Below are 27,460 nucleotides of genomic sequence, written 5' to 3' on the forward strand. Positions count from 1 at the left end.
CAGGAGGGAGAGCCTCAGCCTTTAACACAAGACCATGAATCATATTTAGTACCTCAGCAGTGGTCCCTTCACCTTCCACTGGAACGTTTTTGACTGACGTGTTCTAAAAAACTACTACTACTACTACTACACACACACACACACACACACACACACACACACACACACACACACACACACACAGACAGACAAAAAGACACAAGCACAAAGACAGACAGACATGTGCACACAAACACACACACGCATATATATATATATCACACAGACAGAAGCACACACACATACATACACAATCAGACAGGCAGCCACACACACACACACACACACAGTCAAAGGTGGACTGAAAGAAGAACCAAGGCATTCTACTCAGAATTAGAATAGTATATTTCTACGATTCTACAAGCATACAAAGTCTCAACTGCCTCAAGAAGGGAAGCACACAGAAAATAGTATACTACACACACACACACACAGACACACACACACACAGACACACACACACAGTGCCTTCAAAAAGACAGCCTGTCATTCACACATGAGCTGAGACAGAGAAGTGAGGCAGCTGTTCACAGCTGTCTGCCAAACACCTCGTACACACACACACACACACACACACACACACACACACCGCCATGCTCCCTGAGTGTTGACGTGAGGCAGAACGTGACCAGGCTCCTAATGGGCTGCTGTCTGTCCGTCTGCTGACAGAGTCTCTCTGGTGGGCAACAACAGGTACTCTTCTACCACCCACCCCCCCGCCCCACTCTGACCCACTGTAACCACCCACACCCCCCCCCCTCCACTCTAACCCACTGTAACCCCCCCCCCTCCACTCTAACCCACTGTAACCCCCCCCCTCCACTCTAACCCACTGTAACCACCCCCCCCTCCACTCTAACCCACTGTAACCCCCCCCCTCCACTCTAACCCACTGTAACCACCCCCCCCTCCACTCTAACCCACTGTAACCACCCCCCCCTCCACTCTAACCCACTGTAACCCCCCCCCTCCACTCTAACCCACTGTAACCCCCCCCTCCACTCTGACCCACTGTAACCCCCCCCTCCACTCTAACCCACTGTAACCACCCCCCCCTCCACTCTAACCCACTGTAACCACCCCCCCCCTCCACTCTAACCCACTGTAACCCCCCCCCTCCACTCTAACCCACTGTAACCCCCCCCTCCACTCTGACCCACTGTAACCCCCCCCTCCACTCTAACCCACTGTAACCCCCCCCCTCCACTCTAACCCACTGTAACCACCCCCTCCACTCTGACCCACTGTAACCCCCCCCTCCACTCTAACCCACTGTAACCCCCCCCCCCTCCACTCTAACCCACTGTAACCCCCCCCTCCACTCTAACCCACTGTAACCCCCCCCCCCTCCACTCTAACCCACTGTAACCCCCCCCCTCCACTCTAACCCACTGTAACCACCCCCCCCTCCACTCTAACCCACTGTAACCCCCCCCCCTCCACTCTAACCCACTGTAACCCCCCCCCCCTCCACTCTAACCCACTGTAACCCCCCCCCTCCACTCTAACCCACTGTAACCACCCCCCCCTCCACTCTAACCCACTGTAACCCCCCCCCTCCACTCTAACCCACTGTAACCCCCCCCTCCACTCTAACCCACTGTAACCCCCCCCCCTCCACTCTAACCCACTGTAACCCCCCCCTCCACTCTAACCCACTGTAACCCCCCCCCTCCACTCTAACCCACTGTAACCACCCCCCCCCTCCACTCTAACCCACTGTAACCCCCCCCTCCACTCTAACCCACTGTAACCACCCCCCCCTCCACTCTAACCCACTGTAACCCCCCCCTCCACTCTAACCCACTGTAACCCCCCCCCTCCACTCTAACCCACTGTAACCCCCCCCTCCACTCTAACCCACTGTAACCCCCCCCCTCCACTCTAACCCACTGTAACCCCCCCCCCTCCACTCTAACCCACTGTAACCCCCCCCCCCTCCACTCTAACCCACTGTAACCCCCCCCCCTCCACTCTGACCCACTGTAACCCCCCCCCTCCACTCTAACCCACTGTAACCCCCCCCCTCCACTCTAACCCACTGTAACCCCCCCCTCCACTCTAACCCACTGTAACCCCCCCCTCCACTCTAACCCACTGTAACCCCCCCCTCCACTCTAACCCACTGTAACCACCCCCCCCTCCACTCTAACCCACTGTAACCCCCCCCTCCACTCTGACCCACTGTAACCCCCCCCCTCCACTCTAACCCACTGTAACCCCCCCCCCTCCACTCTAACCCACTGTAACCCCCCCCCTCCACTCTAACCCACTGTAACCCCCCCCTCCACTCTGACCCACTGTAACCCCCCCCCTCCACTCTAACCCACTGTAACCACCCCCCCCTCCACTCTAACCCACTGTAACCCCCCCCTCCACTCTGACCCACTGTAACCCCCCCCCTCCACTCTAACCCACTGTAACCCCCCCCCCTCCACTCTAACCCACTGTAACCCCCCCCCTCCACTCTAACCCACTGTAACCCCCCCCTCCACTCTAACCCACTGTAACCCCCCCTCCACTCTAACCCACTGTAACCCCCCCCCCTCCACTCTAACCCACTGTAACCCCCCCCTCCACTCTGACCCACTGTAACCCCCCCCCCCCTCCACTCTGACCCACTGTAACCACCCCCCCTCCACTCTAACCCACTGTAACCCCCCCCCTCCACTCTAACCCACTGTAACCCCCCCCCTCCACTCTGACCCACTGTAACCCCCCCCCCTCCACTCTAACCCACTGTAACCCCCCCCTCCACTCTAACCCACTGTAACCCCCCCCTCCACTCTAACCCACTGTAACCCCCCCCTCCACTCTAACCCACTGTAACCACCCCCCCCTCCACTCTGACCCACTGTAACCCCCCCCTCCCCTCTAACCCACTGTAACCCCCCCCTCCACTCTAACCCACTGTAACCCCCCCCCTCCACTCTGACCCACTGTAACCCCCCCCCTCCACTCTGACCCACTGTAACCCCCCCTCCACTCTGACCCACTGTAACCCCCCCCCTCCACTCTGACCCACTGTAACCCCCCCCTCCACTCTGACCCACTGTAACCCCCCCCCCCCTCCACTCTAACCCACTGTAACCCCCCCCTCCACTCTGACCCACTGTAACCCCCCCCTCCACTCTAACCCACTGTAACCCCCCCCTCCACTCTAACCCACTGTAACCCCCCCCTCCACTCTGACCCACTGTAACCCCCCCCCTCCACTCTGACCCACTGTAACCCCCCCCCTCCACTCTGACCCACTGTAACCCCCCCCTCCACTCTGACCCACTGTAACCACCCACACCCCCCCCCTCCACTCTGACCCACTGTAACCCCCCCCCCTCCACTCTGACCCACTGTAACCACCCCCCCTTCAATCTGACCCACTGTAACTTACTGAGTGTATGAGTGGAGGGAGCAAAGGGGGTGGGGTGGGGGGGGGGTTTGTAATGGTGTGTGGCGCCACCCGGTGGACGCTTCGCCCACTGCACGCCTCAGCCGGGCTCTACGCCGTGCACTCTTCCTCCTCTTCCTCCTCCTCCTCCAGAGCATTAAAACCACACCACTGATTAGCAACAGCTCTCCCCATCCACGACGGTTCCATTGATCCAGGAACAAAAAAAACGGATGAAACCGCAATAAAACAGGGATGTAAAGTAGCCCAGTAAAGCCAGTACAGCCCATCCCCACCCCCAACCCCACTCTGGGAGGAAAAGCCCTCTCCCACATCTTAACCGAGAGACTTACAGGATGATCTCTCAGATTTGCTACAGCAAGCAGTCTTGTGACTTTGCGGGGCGGCCGAAAAAGCCGTTGTGATTAGACCAGCGAGGCTCAGTTTGTTTTTGTTTGGCTTGCATGATTTCCCTCTTCTGGGGGGTTTAGCGGACATGCTACATGCCGGGTGGTGGCAGGGGGGGGCTCCAGCCCTGGTGGGGGGTGGGGAGGATTACAGCCAATCAGCAGCCAGCCGAACAGGATGTCCCCTTTTGTGTCTTAGGGCTCTCTTTTTTTGTTTTTTCGAACAGCAATAATGCCTCGTACAGGGAATTTAGCTTCAGACACAAAGAAAATCACATTTTCCAAAACGATCTCTTAAGTCGAGATTTGAACGCCCCTGATCCATGCTGATGTTCCAAATTGCCCAATTTTGAGTCGACTCTGACAACTCCCAAAGTCCCCTGCTCTCGGAGTGAATTGGAGTGTCAAAACTCTTGTCTGACGTCTTAACGCGGTATGAGACTTTTCTTTTTTCGGAAGTAAACACAGACCTCGCAAAATGGTGATGATTGGAGACTGTATGTGTCATGGATTGACCAGATGGAAGTAAATAGATTTCAAACCTCCCCTGTTAAACTCTCAAAGTGAAAACGTGCAGAGCTCTCACTTGTTACAAGGGAAAAGATACACACCGTTGTTGTTGTTGTTAGTGTTGTTGTGTTGTTGTTAGTGGTGTTGTCGTGTTGTTGTTAGTGTTGTTGTTGTTGTGTTGTTGTTGTTGCTGTGTTGTTGTTGTTAGTGTCGTTGTTGTTGTTGTGTTGTTGTTGTTGTTAGTGTTGTTGTTGTTGTTGTTGTTGTTGGTGGTGGTGTTGTGTTGTCGTTGTGTTTTTGTTGTTGTTGTTATTGTGTTGTTGTTGTGTTGGTGTTGTTGTCGTTGTGTTGTTGTTGCTGCTGTGTTGTTGTGTTGTTGGTGTTGTTGCTGCTGTGTTGTTGGTGTTGTTGCTGCTGTGTTGTTGTTGTGTTGCTGGGTACCTGAGGTAGCACAGTGGGCACTTGTCCTGCCAGCCGGTGCAGAGAGCTGACCTGAGGCACCTTAATGGGCACTGCTGTGAGGGTTCCCAGCATCTGAGAGAGAGAGAGAGGGAGATACAGAGAGAGAGAGAGAGAGAGAGAGAGAGAGAGAGAGAGAGAGAGAGTTTAGTTATCCAGTCTCACAGTATTGCGTGGCACTGTCTGTGTCCTCTCATTGTTGTTATGCTTCTGAGGTGGAGCTGCTATGAGGTTCATAAAACCAATCATTTTAATAGTCTGGGAAGCAGAAAACCGTTAAAGAAACCGAACAAGAGGCCAATTTGGTTAACATTCAACTCTGGAGTACAGCAACTAAAAGCACTGTCTTATTAAAAAAACAACCTTTTGAGTGGATGGACTTGTACCCCGATGTCTGTGTCGGTTGGTAGGATAGTGAATGCTGCTAATGTGATTTGTCCATCAGATCTCCATTACTGCTGTGTAGTCATTATATATATGGCTATTCCTCTTGTGCAGCCACTTTGACGGTTACATGACTGAATGAACCAAAACCCATTAATGAACACATGAACGAACATTGGTGAACGAGTCCAGTTTCGTTCAAACGCGCAAAAGGAGAGAGACGCCGGATGAATAGAGAAGGGTGAAACAGGTGAATCTCTCTCTCTCAATACAGATACAAGGACCACTGCCCTATCCTGTGAGTGTATGAAGTCTCTCTCTCTCTCTCTCACTCTCTCTTTCTCTCTCTCTCTCTCTCTCTCTCTCTCTCTCTCTCTCTCTATGTCTCTCTCACTCTCTCTCTCCCTCTCTCTGTCTCTCCCTCTCTCTTTCCCTCTCTCTCTCCCTCTCTCTATGTCTCTCCCTCTCTCTCTCTGTCTCCCATCTCTCTCTCTGTCTCTTTCTCTCTCTCTCTGTCTCTCTCTGTGTCTTTCTGTCTCTTTCTGTCTCTCTCTCTCTCTCTCACTCAATCCCTTCGCACTCTTTTTTTTTTCCCTGTGACTTCCTCACAGGAAGTGTTCACCTTGAGCAGCTGGAGGAAGGGTAGCGGCGGCGTGAGAGAGAGGCCCTCTTCTCATCTCAAGGACGGGGAGGGGGGGTGGGGTGGGGTGTGTGTGTGGGGGGGGGGGGGCAGAGAGGAAGGCGGCGTAGCCCAAAACGCTCTATTGTTTAAAACCCTCTGTTCTGTTTCTCTAGGCCCCTTTTTTCACCGTGCGGGCGGCGCGTGACACAGGGGACTCTTTTGTCTCCGTACCCCGGTACACGACGCCCTGCTCGGAGGCAGCGGGGGGTCTCTCTGCGTGAGGTAGCACCTTGACTCAACCCCAGAGGGGGGGGGGGGAGAAACACAGGAGTCCCAGAGGGGAAACCACAACCACAGAAGTGTACAGAAGACCACCGTCGACCGAGGAGGACCGCACGACTGTATCACACCTCTGCCCCGTCTGCCACAGACACACGGATACAGCTGTGGCATGTTGTTCGGCGTACGTGACGTACAGGTTTGAATCATTTATCGACAGGTTTCTTAGAATGTTCCAGAAACGGGGGGTCCAGTGGACCAGCACCGCGGCCTACAGCACACGCGTACTGTACCGCCCACCGTGTTGGCAAGGGTTAGAATCCGGCCTGTACCCTGCAGACGTACTGGTACCCTCTCCTCCTCCTGACTTTCTCTGACTCTCTCGGTCCAATGAGAAATTAAAAATAGCAAAGATAATCCCAGAAAAAGAACCTTTACAAAAAATGTATGTTCCAGAGATGGGTCACAAAGGTCGACGTGGTCTCGATCCCTAAAGGGTTCTAAGAACTGTGGAATGGACGCCTAAGGAAGGCTCCGGAAACACAGGGGGGGGAGGGGGGGGGGGCGTTCCTCTCTGCGGGTTTCCTCTGGTTCTAATGATCTAGGAGAGTTGGAAGACTTTTTGAGAGGAGAGAAGGAGCAGGGGGGGTGGTGGTGTAGGGGGGGGGGATGTGGGGATCTGAGGGGTGGGTGGGCGTACCAGCAATCCATTTCTTAGCCTAATAATTACCTCTCTATTAATACGCTAGACACGAGTAGTATAAGCATCGCCTGACCTTTTTCAACCTTTCATTTGTCTTCTCGCATTATATCAGTGGCCTGCTGCTAAAAATTCAGCTTGTTCCTCCAAGCGGAAGCAGGTATTATATTCCCCATGCTTGATTTCCATGTGTGTGTGTGTGTGTGTGTGTGTGTGTGTGTGTGTGTGTGTGTGTGTGTGTGTGTGTGTGTGTGTGTGTGTGTGTGTGCGCGCACGTGTGTGTGTGTGTGTTAGGGGTCTCAGACTCTGCTCTCATTATATTCGGTTCGGCTGGGTGCAGCAGGACGATTGGACTAATTAAAGCCCACCTAGACGCTCACCGTGTGAACAATTTCAGTGTGTGTTGCTCGGGTTCTCGTATGTTTTCAAAGCTCTCGTTAGAAATCTGTTGTCGTCCCCCCCGCCCCCCCCACCCTAATGAACATGCTCCCGTCTCACAAGATCAAAAACCACAGAACCCAAACCCCCTTTTCTCTTCCCTAACAAGAGGGCTTTTAAAAAAAAAGCTGTCGGCAGAAGCGGCGGCGCGTTGGCAAGGCCCCCGGAACCTTCTCATGTTACAGCTGTAAGCTACTTGATGTTCGGGGGCCAATTCCCTCTTTGCCGACGCGCGAGCACGCGCACGCGCACTCACGCACGGCACACATAATCACCACACACTACACACGGACATAATCACTACCCTACGCACGCCACACACTAACACGCTACGCACATACACATACACTTAAGTTGTAGAAACATCAAACCCCTTCAAACGCTTCTCCAGTCGTCCTCTGTAAAGCTAACACAGGGCCCTGCTGCAGACGTGTGATGAGCCACTGTTAGCGAAAGCAACAACATTGGCAGGTAGAATTGTAAATGCAGGACCCATGTGGATTTACAACATTGTCAATACGAGGCGATAGCGTTTCTCTCTCTCTCTCACGAAGGGGGGATCTTTCAGACGCACAGCAGGGCGCTCTCTTTTCATTCTCATTCTCTCCTCTCTCCTCTCCTCTCTCCTCTCCCTCCCTCCCTTTCCCTGTCCTAGTATTGTGGGGGTCCAGAAGGAGATAGATCGGAGGATTATGAGACAGTCATATTTACAGAGTAATGTCCCGCTATCAAAAGCGTATATCAGCAGACCGTCTGGACGTCTCCAAGGTCAAACGTGGTGGTAGATGTGATTATTAATAACAGCACAAACAGACAGAGCTGAACCACAGCGGAATGAACAAGCCTCTTATGGACAAAACAACGACAACAAAAACAACAACCAAATAAAATAGCTTCTCTACTGTTTCAACAGCTTGTTCTTGTGACCTTTTGAATGCATATTTCTAGAACAATAATGTCACAATGTTTTACTATTATGCTCTATTTTCTGACATGTTACTGAGGACATAGCTTACAACAGGGTGATGATACTGTTATCTGGGGTGGACACGTTTTGTTCCAAAGGCAGAGGAGATGGAAGGATGAGATGTCCTTGATGGTGGGTTTGAGTGGGGTAGGGGGTAGAGTTGTTTACAAATGTGGTGTTTTCTCTTCTCTTAATACCCCCCCCCCCCTAACTCCACCCCCCTCCGTCTCCTCAGCTGAAGCAGCTTTGACTAAGCCTCTCTCCTCCCTCTCTCCTCTCACACATGCTAAAAAAAAAGGGACAGTGGGAGGGGGGGGGGGGGGGTAAAGTTTCTGCCTCCCCCGTTTTTTTTAGAGCCACAACCCAACAACCAGTCCTTTTTTTCTTCCCCCCCCCTTCTTCTTCTTCTTCTTCTTCTTCTTTCTGTTGTAAAATCCCTTGGTTTCATTGTGCTACAGAGAAGCAGAGTGAAAGGGATGGGGGGGGGGGGGGGAGGGAGGGGTTGGCCAAGGCCTGTTCCCATGGCAACAACCAAGATGAAAATTCTTGCACTGCCAGGGCATTCATTTTCGTAATTGCTGCCTCTTTTCTAAAACCCAAGCACCTTCACTTTAGGCCTCGTCTTGAGTGTGAACGCTGCAACCTTGGACTCGCTATTTCCAACGAGACGTGTGTGTGTGTGTGTGTGTGTGTGTGTGTGTTTGTGTGTGTGTGTGTGTGTGTGCGTGTGTGTGTGTGAGAGAGAGAGAGATTGTGAGTGTGTGTGAGAGAGAGAGATTGTGTGTGTGTGTGTGTGTGTGTGTGTGTGTGTGTGTGTGTGTGTGTGTGTGTGTGTGTGTGTGTGTGTGTGTGTGCGTGGAGGGTTTTTTCTTTTTTCTCTCTTGTTTTTCCACATACTCAAGATAGTCCTTAGCAGCACTAGCTACCGCTCAGCAGAAGCGATTGCAGTGCCGAACCCTGAAATCATTCTCCCCCCTCCCCCCACATCTCCCCTATCCCCCTAATAAGCAGTGAGAGAGAGAGAGAGGGTGGGTGGGGGGTCATTTTGACATTTTAAGATTTGTCTTTTTTAGTGTGGCGGTGTCTGGAGCGGCGTGCGCTGGAGGCCCGTAGGACGGCCACCTGCCGGGCCCAGCATCACAGACCCATTAGAGATAAACTGTCAGATAGAGACGGAACACACAGAGATAAACTGACTGTTAGAGGTAGAGAGAGAGAGAAGAGGGGGAGGGGGGGCGAGAGAGAGAGAGGGGGAGGAACATACAACTACCCAATGTTTAAAGCTTCTCTTTCATCACCCTCTGTCCCTGTGCCTCTAGAGAGAGAGAGAGAGAGAGAGAGAGAGAGAGAGAGAGAGAGAGAGAGAGGGTGGGAGACAGAGAGAGGGAGAGAGAGAGAGGGAGAGGGGGGGAGAGAGAGAGAGGGAGAGGGGGGGAGAGAGAGAGAGAACACCTTGAGGAGATGTCAGGTTTTTTTAACCTCGGTTTGAAGAAGTGGCTTCTGTACACTCAGTACTTACCAGATTTGTATCCGTTTAATAAAACAGAGAGGGAGAGAGAGAGGGGGGGGCCCTTTTCAGCACACACACATTCTGCTCTCCACACAGGGGGCTTGGTTGGCAGTTGGACACTTGTAAAGACACCCAACAGAACCGAGAGAGAGACCCGCTTGTTCCCCCCTAATGTACTGGGCCTGAGATCCACACGGCGGAGGAGCCCGGAGGGGGGTAGAACACAGTGGGGGGACAGCACAATGACAACACGCCCTGCGGCCGTTTCCTGAATGAGTTTGTGGGTTTTACCAAGTTCTCTGGGGTGGTTTTCTTTCTTTTTTTGGGAGGGCTGTGGGGGGGGGGGGGTGACATGCGCATACTCTGAGGGAAACAGCCTGTTACATTCATGACTCTTCCCCCATTCTAACACTCTGTCGTGTCACAGAACTCAATACACAATAATGTTGTTTACCAGAAAACCCCCAAAACACAAAAGGTAGGCTGTTTTATTATTTCCTATAGAAAACACACTGGAGAGATAGAGAGGGAGAGAAAGGGAGGGAGAGAGGGAGAATGGGTAGAGAAGAATTTCCTCCTCAGCTTAGCCTGGGCCGGCAGTTTGTCTCCTACCCTGAGTCTGTGTTTGTTATCGTTTGTCCTGTCATCACTGTTACTCACAACAAGGAGCAGAGAGGAAGGCAGGGAAATGCACACACAGCAAGAGAGGGAGAGGGAGAGGGAGAGAGAGAGAGAGAGAGAGGGAGAGGGAGAGGGAGAGGGAGAGGGAGAGAGAGAGGGATGGAGGGAGAGAGAGAGAGAGAGAGAGGGAGAGAGTGAGAGAGGGATAGAGGGAGAGAGGAGCTGAGAGGGAGAGAGGGATGGAGGGAGGGAGTTGAGCTGAGCTGCCACAGACATGTTTCATCTGTGTGAGAGAGGGCTCTTTCCTCTTTTCTTTTTTTTCTTTTTTTTCGCCACGGGTTTATCTTTCTCTCAGGATGAAAAAGGCTTCCAGCGCATTCCCCCATTCTCTTCATGGCCTTGTTGTTTTCTGTTGCGGTGCCAAGCTGTGATTAACTCGCTACCTTAAACCGCCCGCTTTTTCAAAAATCACTCAAATGGATGAAGTCCTGTCAGCTTTCTCCTGGGGAGACCTCCACACGGTACCGTACAGAACCACTAGAACAGAACCACTAGAACAGAACCACTAGGACAGAACAGAACCACTAGGACAGTACCACTAGGACAGTACCACTAGGACAGAACCACTAGAACAGAACCACTAGAACAGAACCACTAGAACCGTACCACTAGGACAGAACCACTAGAACAGAACCACTAGGACAGTACCACTAGAACAGAACCACTAGGACAGTACCACTAGAACAGTACCACTAGAACAGTACCACTAGGACAGTACCACTAGAACAGTACCACTAGGACAGTACCACTAGGACAGAACCACTAGAACCGTACCACTAGAACAGTACCACTAGAACAGAACCACTAGGACAGTACCACTAGAACAGTACCACTAGAACAGTACCACTAGAACCGTACCACTAGGACAGAACCACTAGAACAGTACCACTAGGACAGTACCACTAGGACAGAACCACTAGAACCGTACCACTAGAACAGTACCACTAGGACAGAACCACTAGAACCGTACCACTAGGACAGTACCACTAGAACAGAACCACTAGGACAGTACCACTAGAACAGTACCACTAGAACAGTACCACTAGGACAGTACCACTAGAACAGAACCACTAGGACAGTACCACTAGAACAGAACCACTAGAACAGAATCACTAGAACAGAACAGAACCACTAGAACAGTACCACTAGGACAGTACCACTAGGACAGTACCACTAGGACAGTACCACTAGAACAGAACAGAACCACTAGAACAGAACCACTAGGACAGAACCACTAGAACCGTACCACTAGGACAGAACCACTAGGACAGTACCACTAGAACAGAACCACTAGAACAGAACCACTAGGACAGAACCACTAGGACAGAACCACTAGAACAGAACCACTAGGACAGAACCACTAGGACAGAACCACTAGGACAGTACCACTAGAACAGTACCACTAGAACAGAACCACTAGAACAGTACTGGACCACTAGAACAGTACCACTAGAACAGTACCACTACCAGTACCGGATCCAGACATGTTCACCGAGTCTTTCTCAACAACCCCCCCCCACGACCTGACCCCCCCCTGACCTGACACCCTCCGTGCTCTGTGGGACAGGAGGTCATGTTATGACTGTCTTCGTCCTCGTCCCCTCCACCTCCACGTCCTCTCCCCCCAGTGCTGACGTCCTGCGCGGCGCTCAAATAGGGCCCCTGCCGCAGGCACTTCCTGTTGTCACACAAACAGCGGTCCCCGCGGTGCCTCGGATGTGTAATTGCAGAGATTATCCCCACTTTGTATGTGATCGCCTGCTCTAATTGTGTGTGTGTGTGTGTGTGTGTATTATGCGTGCGAGTGAGTGAGTGAGTGAGTGCATGCCTGTATGCGCGTGCGTGTCTGTGTCTATGTGCCTGCCTGTGTGTGCGTGTGTGTGTGTGTGTGTGTGTGTGTGTGTGTGTGTGTGTGTGTCTACGTGCCTGCGTGTGTCTGTGTGTGTTTGTGTGTGTGTGTGTGTACGTTAATGATGACCAGCAGGAGACATAAACAGCGTGTTTGAAGGCGTACGCAGGGCCCTGCCAACCCCATGGATCTCTGGTGCTAGACGCCACGGCTCCTGATTGCGAGGCCCTCTGTGACGCGTCTGCATGGAGGCCAAGGTGTCATTATGTCTCTTAAAACACACACTGTGGGACGAGCGTGATCAAAGGCAACTAAGAGGAAATACTGTGGGGGGGGAATATAGAATAGTAGCCACTGTGTGTGTGTGTGTGTGTGTGTGTGTGTGTGTGTGTGTGTGTGTGTACGCACGCACGCGTGTGAGCGTAGCGAAAAGCTATCCTTTTGTGATAGATTGATTACGGCAAAGAAAACATGTTTACATGACATTCTGTTTTCTCTCATATCAGTAGGAAATTATACAGTATTATACAAGAGCGTCTTCAAATACGGGATATTCCTAATTCCTAGTGGATGTAGGAAAATAGGAACACAATATGAACACAGTATGAACAAAACACGTAGAGCCTCACACACACTCTCTCTTCGGGAGAGTACGAAGATCAAACTACTCTGATGTATTCCATGGAGATCATTATTACAGCTCAAAAGGATACACACACACACACACACACACACACACACAGACACACACAGCTCCCCCCCCAACACACACAAACACACACACATTTCCCTGCTTCTTCTATTCCCCCCCAGCACCACTAGAGGGCACTGTGCATGGCCAAACTGTCCTGTCGGGTTCCAGCGCGCATGCTTACACACACACTCCATCTTCTCCATGTAGCTTTTAATTTCATTCATACACAGTGCTGAAGCTACCGCCAGTGAAATATGGATATTGCAGTGTAATGTGATGATGCAATAGAGGAGATAAATCAGATGAGGGTGGGGGGGAAGGGGAGAGGCAACGTTCTCCCCGAGGAAACGCAACAACTGTTCTCCGTATAGAAACTAGGAATTGATCAAATTCATTTTGGAATAAATCGTGTTCTTTTCTGTGAAAAATGATGGCAACAGATGGCCTGACACACACACACACACACACACACAAACGTCTATATCTATATCTCTTTATCTATATACAGTATATATACTGTACAAATATATACACTCACCGAACACTTTATTAGGAACACCCGTTTGTCAATAGTCCAATCTGGTGGAGGTGGTGTAATGATGTGGGGAATGTTTTTTGGCACGCTTTGGGCCCGTTAAGACCAATCAATCATCGCTTGAGTGCCACAGCCTATTTGAGTATTGTTGCTGACCATGCGCATCCCTTCATGGCCACAATGTACCCATCTTCTAATGGCTACTTCCAGCTCGACAATGCACGGCCGTGTCACGAAGCAGTGTAAGTTCAGTTGGAGTTCAGTGTTCTCCAGTGGCCTCCCCAGTCACCGGATCTGAATCTAATAGAACACCTTTAGGATGTGGTAGAACGGAGAGATTCACAGTTCGAAAGTGCACCTGAACAAATTGAAAGGACAGGACTTGTGATGTCATCATGTCACCATCGACCAGAATCTCAAAGGAATGTTTCCGACATCTTGTGGAATCAACGAAGGCAGGAAGAATTGAGGCCGTTTTGAGAGCAAAGGGAGGCCCTACCCTACCCAGTATTAGTAGGCCTATAATATAAGTGTTCCTAATCAAGTGTTCAGTGAGTGTACATTAGCTGCAAGTAGTCAAATCCAGTATGCAGTATAATTGTACAGTATAAATAACATTCCCTATGCATGTTTTAATGCTACTCCTCTGAGAATGAAGTGATAATGCTCATTTCATCCATACTCTGTTCAAAGAGAGGATTCCAGGAAGGATGTGAAGACAACAGGTACCCAGGCCTTCACCCCCCCCTCCCCCCTCCCCCGCCACCGTTACCCCCTGTGTCTGCCCTGCTATTTAATTAGCCTTAAACTCCCTGTGTACAGTAGAGGAAACCCATTAGAGCTAGCTGTCAGATTGAAGTGTGCACACACACACACACACACACACACACACACACACACTCATGCTCACACGCTCACACACTCAGTCACTCACACACACACACACTCACTCATACACACACACACACGCACACACACCCATGTTGGTAAATGCTTCTGTCAGTGTAGTACCGGGCCACTGTCCCTGGTGGGGCCGGAGCGCGGGCACGCTGCCCATCTCCTTCATTTCCTGCCAGGCTAGCAGTTTGACTCATTCCCTGGAGGGCACCGCCAACCCCCCTCCCCCCCCACCCTTCCCCAGCTCACCACCCACACACACAGACACACACATGCGCTGACTGACTGACTGAGTCCAAGACCTGACTGAGTGCGTACGGCCACGGAAGAATACCCCAACACACACACGCACACACACACACACACACGCACACACACACACACACACACACACACTGCCCTTCATCAGCCCCACAGCCGGCCCACAGGAATAATTACGTAGGCCTATGATATGATATTGCATAACACTCTGCATTAAGTGGCTCTATACCTGTAATACAACTGTAATTATTCTAGTAACATGAGAATCGAGAAATATCTGAACTTTACAAAGCAATTACTACTGTATGCAACGTTAACACGTCAATGCAATGTTGTAACTATAGTCATTACTGCTTTACCACACATGTATAGGGGCAACTTAACTAGTACTGGATGATATAGGCCTAGTACTGGCTGGGTGTGTGTTTGCTGTAGTGGTACATAGCTAGATAGATAGATAGATAGATAGATAGATAGATAGATGTATTATGTAGCACGTATTAGGAAGGGTACCAGTTCCCCAATTCAGAACAGTGATTGCTATCCAGCTCTTCTGCCTGGGCTCTGACCAGGCTGGGAGGAGAGGAGAGGAGAGGTGACCCTGGCTCTTGTTTAAAGAGGAAAAACAGCTCTTTAGGAAACTGGCAGGGTGGAGGGAGACCACAAAGTAAGAGGCAGGATTGCTGTCGACGCAGAAATACTCTTTCAAAAAGATTCTCCCGGTTCCTACGAAACAAGTGTTTTTTTCTTCTTCTTGCTGCACTCAGCGAGTTGGACTGTAGCACATCTACAATTATTAGTGCCGGATGCTTCCGTGTGTGAGGATATCCGTGGCTTAGCGAGTCTGTTTGTAAAACACGCTTGGTCATCATACCTTTACAAGTATGTCAAACCTTCTCTACCCCGCTGTGAGCCATACTCAATCATCAACAAAGTACGTCCCGCGTGTGAGTTTCTGGAGCGGGCGGAAAAGATGTCTTAAGATGTTTACCCAACTTTTTCATGTGTGGAAAATGCGGCAATTAGTTTTCCATTTTAAGTCAGAGGCCGTCTATTTTTGGATGGGTTAGACTTTCTGAAGTGTTAATGTCCCTCACCGTGTAATCATGAAAGGACAAATGATGTGTGTAAGCAGCATCATTACCTAAAGCTAGGAATCTTTAGATTCTGCATTTAAAATGACTGGCGTTATGCCTGCTACCCTTTGATGAAGTCCTAATGAAACCGTAAACAACATCCATGTAGCGGTACGCAACCTCATTTTACCACATCACAGTATCGCTAACGAACTAGTTGGTTTTCAGCAACGACAAACTAACAAACTATCCCAATTCTTCCTTGATCAAAAATGCGTCTTAAAAAAAGTGTCTCTCTTACGAATAACTCGAAAGAAAACACACCAGACTGGGTTGTCGTCGTCGGCAACATCTGATCTGACCGACCATTTTCAAGAACTAGTAGTACCAGCCAACCAACCGACCGACCTGCTGTTTCGACAAAACCCCCCAGAGCATCACGGCCCCAAAACAGCCTGTCGTAAAGCACTCAGAGTCACTAAAGTGCTACTGCTCTGAAACAATGTGCCTATAATGTGTTCGCCCATGCAGAGCTGCAATCCAATTACACCTCATTATCGATCTCTAAATGAGTGGCCAGGTGGTCTGAGAGAGAGGAACCTGCTACACCCCCCTCCACCCCCACCCATCCGCTCTCACTCCATAGTCCACATGCCAACAAAACAACCTCTGATTGGCTCTCCCCCCTTTGACTCTTGCGTTTGATTGGTGTTCGGAAGACAGGAAAAACAATGTGCAGGCCCTTTATTAGCCCCTGCAACCAACCGACCAACCGGGCAGGCAGCTGTGGGGAGAGAGAACCCCACTCCTCCTCTCCTCCTCTCCTCCTTTTCTTCTCCCCACTAACAATACAGCCATAAAGAGCTGTAAAACAACCCCTGCTCCTGACCCCCGTGTCCCCGGCACTCCGCCTGACAGCAGATCAGAGAGGGGGGGATGGAGAGAGAGAGGGATGGTGGGGAGAGAGGGAGGGAGAGAGAGAGAGGGATGGATGGAGAGAGAGAGAGGGAGAAAAATAGTCGAAATGATTCCCCTTTTCGACAGGGGCCCTGCCTCTCTCTCTCTTAAGTGACACATTGATGGAGCATGGCAGCCCATTTCTCTGCTTTCTACCCTCTTCTGCCCCCCCCCCCCCCCCCCCGAACCCCGCTGTCAATACCAACGACATGTACTGTACATACTCCGAACCCTGCCGCTGCAGAGAATAAAGTCTACTATGGAATCAACCCCAGCTCAAATCACATAAGTGACGTGTGGTCTGGTTGGAAAAAGGCAACGACAACAAGCAAAAAAACAACCCCAAAAAAAAGGAATGAATTCGGCGGTGCAAATGGAATGCTGAATGAAACGCCGAAAGGAAAAATATTGGAACGCTCATGAGAAATGTCCGTCACCGACTGCACGCGGACGCCGTCGTAGCCGTGTAGAACCATATGATAGGGGCGAGACCCTCGCTCGACGGGCGACGGTCTATAGTATATGTCCTCTCTGTGTGCGGCCAAGCAATTACTGTAACGATGCAGGGGCCGGTGTGAAGGCTGTGTGCTGCGTGACGCCCTAATCCTGCCCCCGCCGCCGTTTATGGCGGTGAATGCCGAGCGTGGATGGAGGGATGGAGGGGGGGGGGGGGGGGGGTGGCTCCTGGAGTTTGACAGCGAGGGGAGGTGGGGGGGGGAGTGTTACAAAAGGTTTGTAAGTCTGATCGAAATCTCCCATGCTCATAAGTAAGTGACAGTGGGGTATGGTGTGCGTGTGTGTGTGTGTGGGGGGGGGGGGGCTGTGTTTTCAGGATGGAATGGGGGATGGGAGGAAGGTAACTCTGAAATGAAGGTCGTGCTGGATGCCATACCGCATGCTCCAGCGGTCTGCTGTCATATACTCTCTCTTTACAGTTCAACTTCAGCTCTAGTCACCAATGTTTACTTGGGGGGATGAACAGACAGTATACTGTATTCTAGCAGAAGTACAGCGTCTTGTCTGGGAGTATTGGTGTTACTCTGAGAATGCTAGCATTAAAGTGCTACCTGTAAGTGTTTGTGTTACATTCTAGCAGTACGTAGTGTGCTACCTGTAAGTGTTTGTGTTACTTTGAGTATGCTAGCATTGGTGTGCTACCTGTAAGTGTTTGTGTTACTGAGTATGCTAGCATTAAAGTGCTACCTTGTAAGTGTTTGTGTTACTTTGAGAATGCTAGCAGTAGTGTGCTACCTGTTAGTGTTTGTGTTACATTCTAGCATTAGTGCGCTACCTTGTAAGTGTTTGTGTTACTTTGAGAATGCTAGCAGTAGTGTGCTACCTGTTAGTGTTTGTGTTACATTGTAGCATTAGTGTGCTACCTGTAAGTGTTTGTGTTACTGAGTGTAGTGTGCCAGCAGTAGTAGTGTGCACTACTAACCTGGGCGTGTGGCAGTTCGCCGGCCCTCCTGCTGAAGGGGTGGACCGCCGTGCTCCCCGCCACTCGGCTCGCCGTTTGGAGGTTGATGGGGGACGTCTGCAGCAGCTCGGAGCCCGCCGCCTTTTGTCCGTTAATGTGTGCGGTCACCATGGCAACGGGAGCCTTCGCCGGCACCACTGAGATGGCTATGCTCTGGCTGGGAGGCTTGATGAGGGAGAGGGGCTTGGCCGGACCCAAAGGACAACTTCTTACCGCCAGCTTCTGTCACACACAGAGAGAGAGAGGGGGGGGAGGGAGAGGGTGGGAGAGAGGGAGGGAGAGGGGGGGAGAGAGGGAGGGAGAGGGAGGGAGAGAGGGAGGGAGAGGGAGGGAGAGGGAGGGAGGGGGGGGGGAGAGAGTGAGAGAGGGAGAGAGAGAGAGAGGGAGAGAGGGAGAGAGGGAGAGAGGGAGAGAGAGAGAGAGAGAGAGAGAGAGAGAGAGAGAGAGAGAGAGAGAGAGAGAGAGAGAGAGAGAGAGAGAGAGAGAGAGAGAGAGAGAGAGAGGGAGTGAGAGAGAGAGAAAGGTTGTGGGGGGAGGGGGAGAGAGGGCATTCTGATTAGAAACGGCGATAAGAAGGGAATAAATAAGACAGAGTAGCGTTGACCTTGGAATTATAACTCAGAGCGTTTCATATTGATATTCAGTGGTTTGCTACAGGTCATTAACTCCATTAACTTTTCAGTGCAGTTTTCAGACCTTGGTCCTTAAATAAAACATGCCCAGCTGATGCGAGTCCACCAATCAAAGCGGAGCGAGAGGGAAACGTGACGATGTCGGCCGTTTCCAGGACGAGGCTGTGGCTGTGGCTGTGGCTGTGGCTGGAGTCAGTCCGACTCAGGTAGTGAGAACGCCCTGTGTCACACACTGATGCACAGTCCCACAGGGCAGTCCAGACTGGCCTCAACATGCCACTCACACACACACACACACTCACACACACACCCCTCCCAGCACCCCCCCTCACCCCCTTCGCTCAGTGAAGAAAAAGACATCTTCCAAACGCAGAGATAAGTACATCTCGCTTTCCCTCCCTGCTCAGCCTCACCCAACTGAAAAGAAGAAGGCAGTTTAAATATTTAATATTCCATTTCACTGTCCTCTCCTTATTTTCGACCCTGCCTTTTATGGGTTTTTTCTATGGAGTACATACAGGGGTTTGGGGGGAGGGGAGGAGAGGCGAAGAGAGAGGAGAGGAGAGGGGGGAAAAGGGGCTTTTATTCTCAGCTGTGCTCTGGCGAAAGAAAGAATTTTTTTTCCCCTCATTCTTTAAACCCCCATCCAAGGTCGTCCACCCGCAGGCAGCGGGGCCCTCGGTAAAGAGGTCTTTTAGATGATGTCCTTGTTCGTTGTAAGGATGTCACAAGTAGGGAAAAACATTCAGATAAACAGCGCCAAATGACGAACTACCGAAAAAGGTAGGGGTGAGTCATTGCTTGAAAAAAAAAAAACACACGGAAATACAGTTTCACTGAATTGGTTTCCCCCCTCGCCCGTTTCCTACAGTATTTTACATTTTGTATCTCACTCAAAACGAAATTAGTCAGAAGTATTTCTATTACTAGCATACTGGGGATAGTAATTGTGTGTGGGAGAGGAATGGAACAGTCCCGGTCTCCTAGCCTGGTAAACTCCAAATTACCCAGACAGAGAGTAGGGGCCTGCATTCACAGGCCAGGCAGAAGTGGAGGGGAGGAGGGGAGATTAATTTAGTGGGCCGCTGCTGGGCCTCTGCATGCCTAATCAAGTAGCCCAGGCCTCGACTGGAGCCTGCCTCTCTGTGTTTCTGAAGAGGGAACGAGGGGATTGAACAGGGCACGGTGAATTTATGGGATCAGGAGGGGGGAGCGGGGGGGGGGGGGTTATGCATGGGGGGGGGGGGGGAGGGTCTCCGTGGAAACTAAATTCTCGCTTTGTGTCCAAATCCACTCTAATCAGCATGTCGAACAAGAAGGGGAATGTTTCAGATGCACACCAGGGTGCTCTCTTTCATTCTCTCTCTCTCTCTCCCTCTCTCACACTCTCTTTCTTCGCCATCCTATCTTCGCCATCTTTGGTGCAGGGTGGATTCATGGAAATAACAATAGTAGCAAAAAATAGATTTCAGCAGAATCAGGAAAATGCTCACCAAGCTAATCTTCCTGTTTTAGTTCCTTGTTTCAAAATGTCCACAACCCGAAAGATAAGTTCTTCATTGAATTAGGTTTTTGTGTTTGTGACATTGCACTTCTTAAGAGGAAGCTAACAGTTGTGGGGGTTCTCTGTCCTTATCCATATGTGACAGGGGGTGGTGAAATGGGACAAGTCGGGTACCGTGAAATTACAAAAAAGGTTGTTGTTGCTTTTTAAATGTGGTTTTCTGGGGGGGGGTGGGGGGGTTCATATTATGAAAGTTGAAGTGTTGAAGAGCCCACTCAGTATATCAAACAACAGTTTTAGGATCACTAAATACTTGTTTTCGATTCACAGTATCGTCTGCCGCCCTGCTTTGTACTTGTGAGTGTTGGTATGTCTTGTAAACAAACTTTTTAGGACTGTTCAAAAGCATGGACAGTGTGATCATCTAGTTATGTGTACTTATGTGTTTTTAGCATGTTCATGTTCTATCAGCATGTTGTGATGTTATTAACATGCAGATGTTACATAGCGATGTTCTTTGTTGTTAGCTGCTAGCTGGCTAGCTAGCTACCGCAATGGAGCACAGCCTGTTTTGATTCAGCTATTTGGTTTGAGATGTACCCACATTCAAATTAGCATATCTTCTTGAACTACAGTAGGCCTATGCAGATATAGGCCTACACGTCATTTGAAAGCTAGCAATCTGCACTTTCATAATCTGAAATAAACTGAAAAAACGACCTTGCCGACTTGGGGAACAAAAGACCAACTCCTGTCACATTTCAATGACAGACTTTCTGTTGAACACACACACAAACACACACACACACACACACACACACACACACACACACAGGCCTACACACACACACTCACAATGAATCCGTGAGCCTTATCTGAGCCGGCAAGGAGGAAGTTCTTACCGGAGGAAGCTCTTACCCCGCAAGTCCATTACCCTCCACAAAGTCAGCACTTTTTTCCGCTTCTTCCCTCAAGGATTGTGTCTATATCTCTAGTGTGTTTATGATAAACAACGACAGTATTGATGCATTAACCTGGCTTACTAACACAAGTGACAGAAAACCCTGATAGATTGTTAATGTTGTTGTCTGTCTTTCCAGCTACTTTAGGCTCCTACAAAACGTAGTCGTGTGTCTGAGAAGTGAATTAACCCAGATTTAGAGTCAGGGGTTTGTGCCTGTGAGAGAGGTGTACATAGAAAGCCATGGAGGGGTGGCGGGTTGTCGAATGGGGGGCAAAGTCTATCAGAATTGTGCAAATGGCCTCGCGGTCATTGTAGGGACTAATAAAAGGCTCTAAAAGCATATGAAATCCTGCCCCCAGCACCCCCCCCCCCCCTCTCTCCCCACCCCTCCATTTCCACCCTGGAGTGAACTGGGGAACTTCATTTGAAAGTTGTTATTTATTAATTCCCCCACAATGAGAGTGCGTCAGGCCCCATTGTTTCAGGGATCAATGTAATCCACAGGCAGGCTCAGAACCAGCCTGCCTCTGGGCCTACGGGCCGCCATTTGTTCAACCCAGGGCACCTCTGATTGTTCCAAAGGTCACCCAATTTAAACCCTTTCACAGAGTAGAGAAGAGGAGAGGACCCCCCCCCCCCCCCCTCCCCATACACACACTCAACCTCCTCCCCACTCTATACAGAAAGAGAGAGGGGAGGGGAGGGGAGGGGAGAATGACAACAAAAACAAGGCAGGTGGAGAATTCGACCCAAACTCCCCCGTGTGACAGGTTAGTAAACAAGGAGGCACCAGCTAGCCAGCCAGCCAGCCAACTAACCAGCCAGCCAGCCAACTAACCAGCCAGCCAGCCAGCCAGCCAGCCAGCCAGCCAGCCAGCCAGCTAACCAGTCATTCAGCCATCCAGCCAGCTAACAAGTCAGCCAGCCAACCAGCCAGCCTCCCACGTCCAGGTCAAGACAACACAGTTAACAGTTACTGCAGTACAGTACATGTACCATCCCCTCCACGCTAGTACGAGTCCCGGGGAAGAGAGAGCTCCACATCAAATAAGGGCTGTGTGTGTGGCTGTGTGTGTGGCTGTGTGTGTGTGTGTGTGTGTGTGTGTGTGTGTGTGTGAGCGAAGAGGAGAAGGGGAAAGAACAGAGCAACGAAGAAACGAAGAGCATTGACAGTTTAAAAAACATCCTCCCAGCCTCTGTGTGGGGGAGTGTGAGACTCTGTGTTGGGGGGTGTCACACACACAGCCTCTGTGTTGGGGGGTGTCACACACACACAGCCTCTGTGTTGGGGGGTGTCACACACACACAGCCTCTGTGTTGGGGGGTGTCACACACACAGCCTCTGTGTTGGGGGGTGTCACACACACACAGCCTCTGTGTTGGGGGGTGTCACACACACACAGCCTCTGTGTTGGGGGGTGTCACACACACAGCCTCTGTGTTGGGGGGTGTCACACACACAGCCTCTGTGTTGGGGGGTGTCACACACACAGCCTCTGTGTTGGGGGGTGTCACACACACAGCCTCTGTGTTGGGGGGTGTCACACACACAGCCTCTGTGTTGGGGGGTGTCACACGCACAGCCTCTGTGTTGGGGGGTGTCACACACACAGCCTCTGTGTTGGGGGGTGTCACACACACAGCCTCTGTGTTGGGGGGTGTCACACACACAGCCTCTGTGTTGGGGGGTGTCACACACACACAGCCTCTGCGTCGGTTGGGGGGTGTCACACACACACAGCCTCTGCGTCGGTTGGGGGGGGTGTCACAGCCCTTGTAAGTTGGGCTGCCTGCCAAGCCCCGTTGTCCCTCTCACCCGAGATCACACAAGTGCCTCTAAGGGAAGCCTTAATTGCACATATTATGCCATTACAGGCCCTTGGGTATGGATTTTCAGACAGAGAGAGAGAGGCCCAGGCTAATGTACACAGGGTGCAAAGGAAAACACCAACGTGAAAGGCATCGGCGGTGGTTCGGTGTCTGCGACGGCTGTAATTGCGTAGGCTCGCTTGTCATCTTTTATAATGAGTGCGCTGTAATGAGTTGAAAGCTTCTGTTATTTTTTCCCCCCCCCGCCGCCTGCCAAGATAAAGCCTGTTTTATTCCCGACCCTGGCTGGGTTATGTGTTGGTCAACACCGAGGAGGCCCTGGGGAACGATGCCCGGGGTCATCCGCTGGGCTGTTTACCGAAGCGGCAGCGCAAATAAAGATGACTGGACTTCCTTGAAGTAAGCTGTCATTATGGTGGTTATAGTAACATATAGAGCTGTTTTTGTGTGTGTGCGTGCGTGTTTGCTTCTGTGTGCATGTCAGGCATGTTTGTTTCTGAGTGTGTGTGTGTGTGTGTGTGCGTGTGTGCGTGCGTGCGTGCGTGCGTGCGTGCGTGCGTGCGTGCGTGCGTGCGTGCGCGTGATAGACCTACCGAATAAACCATACCCCTGTGGAAACTTTGTGACCCTAATCTCCACACGTCCACCCTGACCAATCAGCATGCAGGCTGCAGCCAGGTGTCCTTGTGGGGGAGAACAGAGAGCAGTAACGGCCAAGCTCCACCTGCTGCGTTGCGTCAACTCGCCATCGGCGTTGCGTCAACTTCCCGTTGTCCAAGCTCCACCTGCTGCGTTGCGTCAGCGTTGCGTCAGCGTTGCGTCAACGTCAACGTTCTACTCTGGCTCCACTGGCATTTGTTGTATACGGGAGTAATTTCACCCTTGACTGCAATATGTCCACAACAATAACAACATCATACAGAACATTTTCCAATCAGGGTAATATTTTATCTACATATTCCCAAATAGATAGTTGTTAGTTCAGTAGATGTTCAACTAACTGTCAACAAAATTTCAACTAACTAACCACTAATCCTAAACCTTGCCCTAACCTTAAATCTAACCCTATCCTTAACCATAAATCTAGTTACATATCAACAGCAACAACTAGTCGCATATAAAAAATAATATTTTTCGACCTCAAGGATCAGCCGTTCGTCGTCCATTCCTGCAACAAACTTTCAAGCACCTGTGGTGATTGACAGCTGACTCGCGTGAATAGCAATTCGCAATAGCTGAGTAGTTGGCTACAAGCATTTTCAATCTGGTATTATCTCTATTAACCGCTGTGGTGATTTAACAGCTGATAAAAAAAATTCTAATATATATCATAATATCAAGTGCACTACAAACAGAGCAAAACAATAAAACAACACCAGAAAACAACCAATAGGCTATACAATTATAACCAACAACTACAATTGTAAATATACATCTCACGCCCCACGTGGGGCAAATATACAATTGGTCTCATTGTGACGTCTGCGTCCACCGTCAAAAATCAAACTTTTTTGAATGTCTACTTTGGACGCAGCCATCGGACGCAACGCTGACGCAACGCAACGCTGACGCAACGCAGCAGGTGGAGCACCTTTCATTGATTACAATGCATTTGATCCCAATTTCGGACGCAACGCACATAAGACGCAACGCTGACGCGACGCTCGATGGCCATGGTGGAGCTTGGCCGTAAGACAGCTAACCATTGGCTACTCCTGGCTCAGTAAGACAGCTAACTATTGGCTCCTCCTGGCCCAGTGAGACAGCTAGCCATTGGCTTCTCTTCACAGAGCTCTGTCATTAGAGGAGCTCAGAGACAGCAGTGTGGATCAGGTGACCAATCAGGCGACCGCATCCCGGGCCTGGCGAATAGTTCCCAGACAGGAAAAGGAAGGAACACGTGCGAGGGCGCCGGTGGCGTTTGGAGGGGGATGGGTCCGCACCAAGCATCTTGGTCCAGACGCCTCGGTCCGTGAGGGACATTCAGACCCACATTCCCGGGTTGTTTCCCTTTCATCAGCGGTCCGTCGGCGTCACACACACACACCTTTCATCCTCCTTCAGACGCCTGACGACCGGCCGGACACGCGGCTCCGCTCCAGATCTTTCAGTTGAACGACGATGATTCACTCTACCGAGTCGGGAGTGACATCAAAGCGGCGTCGACAGCCCGTTGAGCTCAAAGGTGTGTGTGTGTGTGTGTGTGTGTGTGTGTGTGTGTGTATATGTGTGTGTTTTTGTGTGTTGGGTGAGCTAAGGAGATTATACACCGAGAGACTTGCTCACTCACCAGGAGTGAGGGGAGGAGGTGGCCGAGACGGGAGGTGAGAGAGAGAGACACACACACACACACACACACACCGCGGCGCTGCCTCACGCCGGGGGAGAGAGGTAGGTTAATTGAAACCCGGGAGAGGTTCCCATTGAAGTGAAGAGAGAGCGAGCGACCCTCATCACTGGAACGAGTCACCTTCTTGCAGGCCAAGCGTGATACACGGGCCGGTATTACTGTACCCTGATGCGTTGAGCTGAAGGGCGGCGGCGTGCTCAGAGCCAGCCCACACTGAGAGGACAGAGAGGGTCTAGCGGAGGAGAGACTGAGAAAGAGACCAGCACATCCACAACAACAACAACAACTAAAACGACCACTTTTCGTCACGCCAAGTCCATCCACTTAATACTACGTTTACCTTTTGTTTAGATTAGATTCGATTCAACCTTTTGTCATTTGCACAGAGTACAACAAAGTGTATTTTTTGCTCTAGGCACAGGGTCAGCCATAGTCAGCGCCCCTGGAGCAATTAGGAAGTTAAGAGCCTTGCTCAACGGCACAACGGCAGTGGAAGGCACCTTAGATAGGATGCCAGCAACCCTCCAGTCACCAGCTCACATGCAGCTCCCTCCTGAGGCGGGGATAGAACCAGCGACCTTCCGATTGCTAGCCTGCCTCTTTAACTTCTAGGCTACCTGCCGCCCCTTTTCATTGGTAAGGACACTCTTTTTCCCGTGAGCGTCTCATACTCTGTGTTCTACGCACAATGATCATGGCAGTTATTGATTACGGTCGGCCATCGTCCTAGCCAAATTGTCACGGTCCGAGAGTCTGTTCTACTCGTTCTATTTCTATGGCCAAGCCACCCTCTCTCTCCAGTTGCGTAGCCATCTGAAGGGGGGTGGGAGGGGGGGGGGGGGGGGGGGGCAGGGATTATCAGGGGTGGGCCCGGGGTCTCCGTGGTGCTCCATGCTCCATGTTGTGTGTGTGTGTGTGTGTGTGTGTGTGTGTGTGTGTGTGTGTGTGTGTGTGTGTGTGTGTGTGTGTGTGTGCTGTTGGACGCCTGGTTGCCAGACTCTGGGCAGCTGGCCAGGCTCTCCTGTGTGCCCTTGTTGATAAGAACCAAGCTGCTGTGGCCATGCCAGGGCATCTTCTGTGTGGGGGGGGCATTCGCACACACACACACACACACACACACACATACAGTACCAGTCAAAAGTTTGGACACACTTCCCCATTCAATTGGATGGGAAAGTGTGTCCAAACTTTTGACTGGTACTGTAGACACACACACACACATACACACATACACACACACACACACACACACACACACACACACACACACACTCACACTCACGTGACCTGGCGAAAGGAGAGAAGACCAAAAGGGAAGTGAATGAAAACAACAGGATGTGAGACATGAGACTTCCAGGACCGGAGGGCCGCGGTGGTGGTTAATGGAGCGAAAACAAAGACGGGAGGGTGTTGTGATTGCAATCTGAATGACTAGGCAAGGCGGCGTTGTTGTTGTTGCTGCTTTGTTTTTTTTCAGTGGCCTCTCTTATCAGAAGCAGTGGCTTGCTATCAAAACAGTGTCCTGTTAATGAGCCTCGTGTAACCCTCTACGGTACGCTTCAGCGGTAAACAGTCCAACACCCCCTTTGATGACTGACCTTTCATATCATGTCACCTCATCTGAGAGAGGTTCGCTCGTTTTTCAATTAATTTAGCGCCCGTCGAGCGCGGGAGGCCAAAGAGCAACCCCATCGAAAGATAACTTATACGATAACCATTCGGAACGCAATTGCCCGAGAGAGAACGCGCGTCCGATCATTGAACCGATTATTCTAAAAGCAAACGGGAACAGCAGCGTCATCGTGACGATATGGCGATCTGTGATGAGAAACTGTACCCTTGAGAACATAATGTTATGTCATCCTCGTCCCCATCTCCTTGTCAACACCCTCACTAGTAAAAAAAAAAAAAAAAAACTTCATAGATCTAAGATGTGTGCAATGGAGCCGATAGCCTTGATGCCAGAGATAAACAACGGCTGATGTATTACGCTCTAATATAATATAAGCCTGTGTCGTGTTATTAGTATTATTGTCTGTCTTATAATGGC

General features: G+C 50.8%; 1 protein-coding gene across 1 annotated transcript in view; it reads right to left on the reverse strand.

The window, feature by feature from the left end:
• phf21b (PHD finger protein 21B) overlaps window positions 1–27,460 on the reverse strand; it is a gene marked incomplete at both ends in the record, with an annotated part of 99,787 nt that overhangs the window by 16,341 nt on the left and 55,986 nt on the right. The window contains 2 exons of the mRNA XM_080537941.1: window positions 4,786–4,878; window positions 18,092–18,352. Coding sequence (XP_080394067.1) covers window positions 4,786–4,878; window positions 18,092–18,352 — 354 coding nt within the window. The remainder of the gene's footprint in view (window positions 1–4,785; window positions 4,879–18,091; window positions 18,353–27,460) is intronic.

This window comes from Nansenia antarctica, assembly GCF_963989245.1.
Source record: "Nansenia antarctica genome assembly, chromosome: 8".
Taxonomy (NCBI): Eukaryota; Metazoa; Chordata; class Actinopteri; order Argentiniformes; family Microstomatidae; genus Nansenia; species Nansenia antarctica.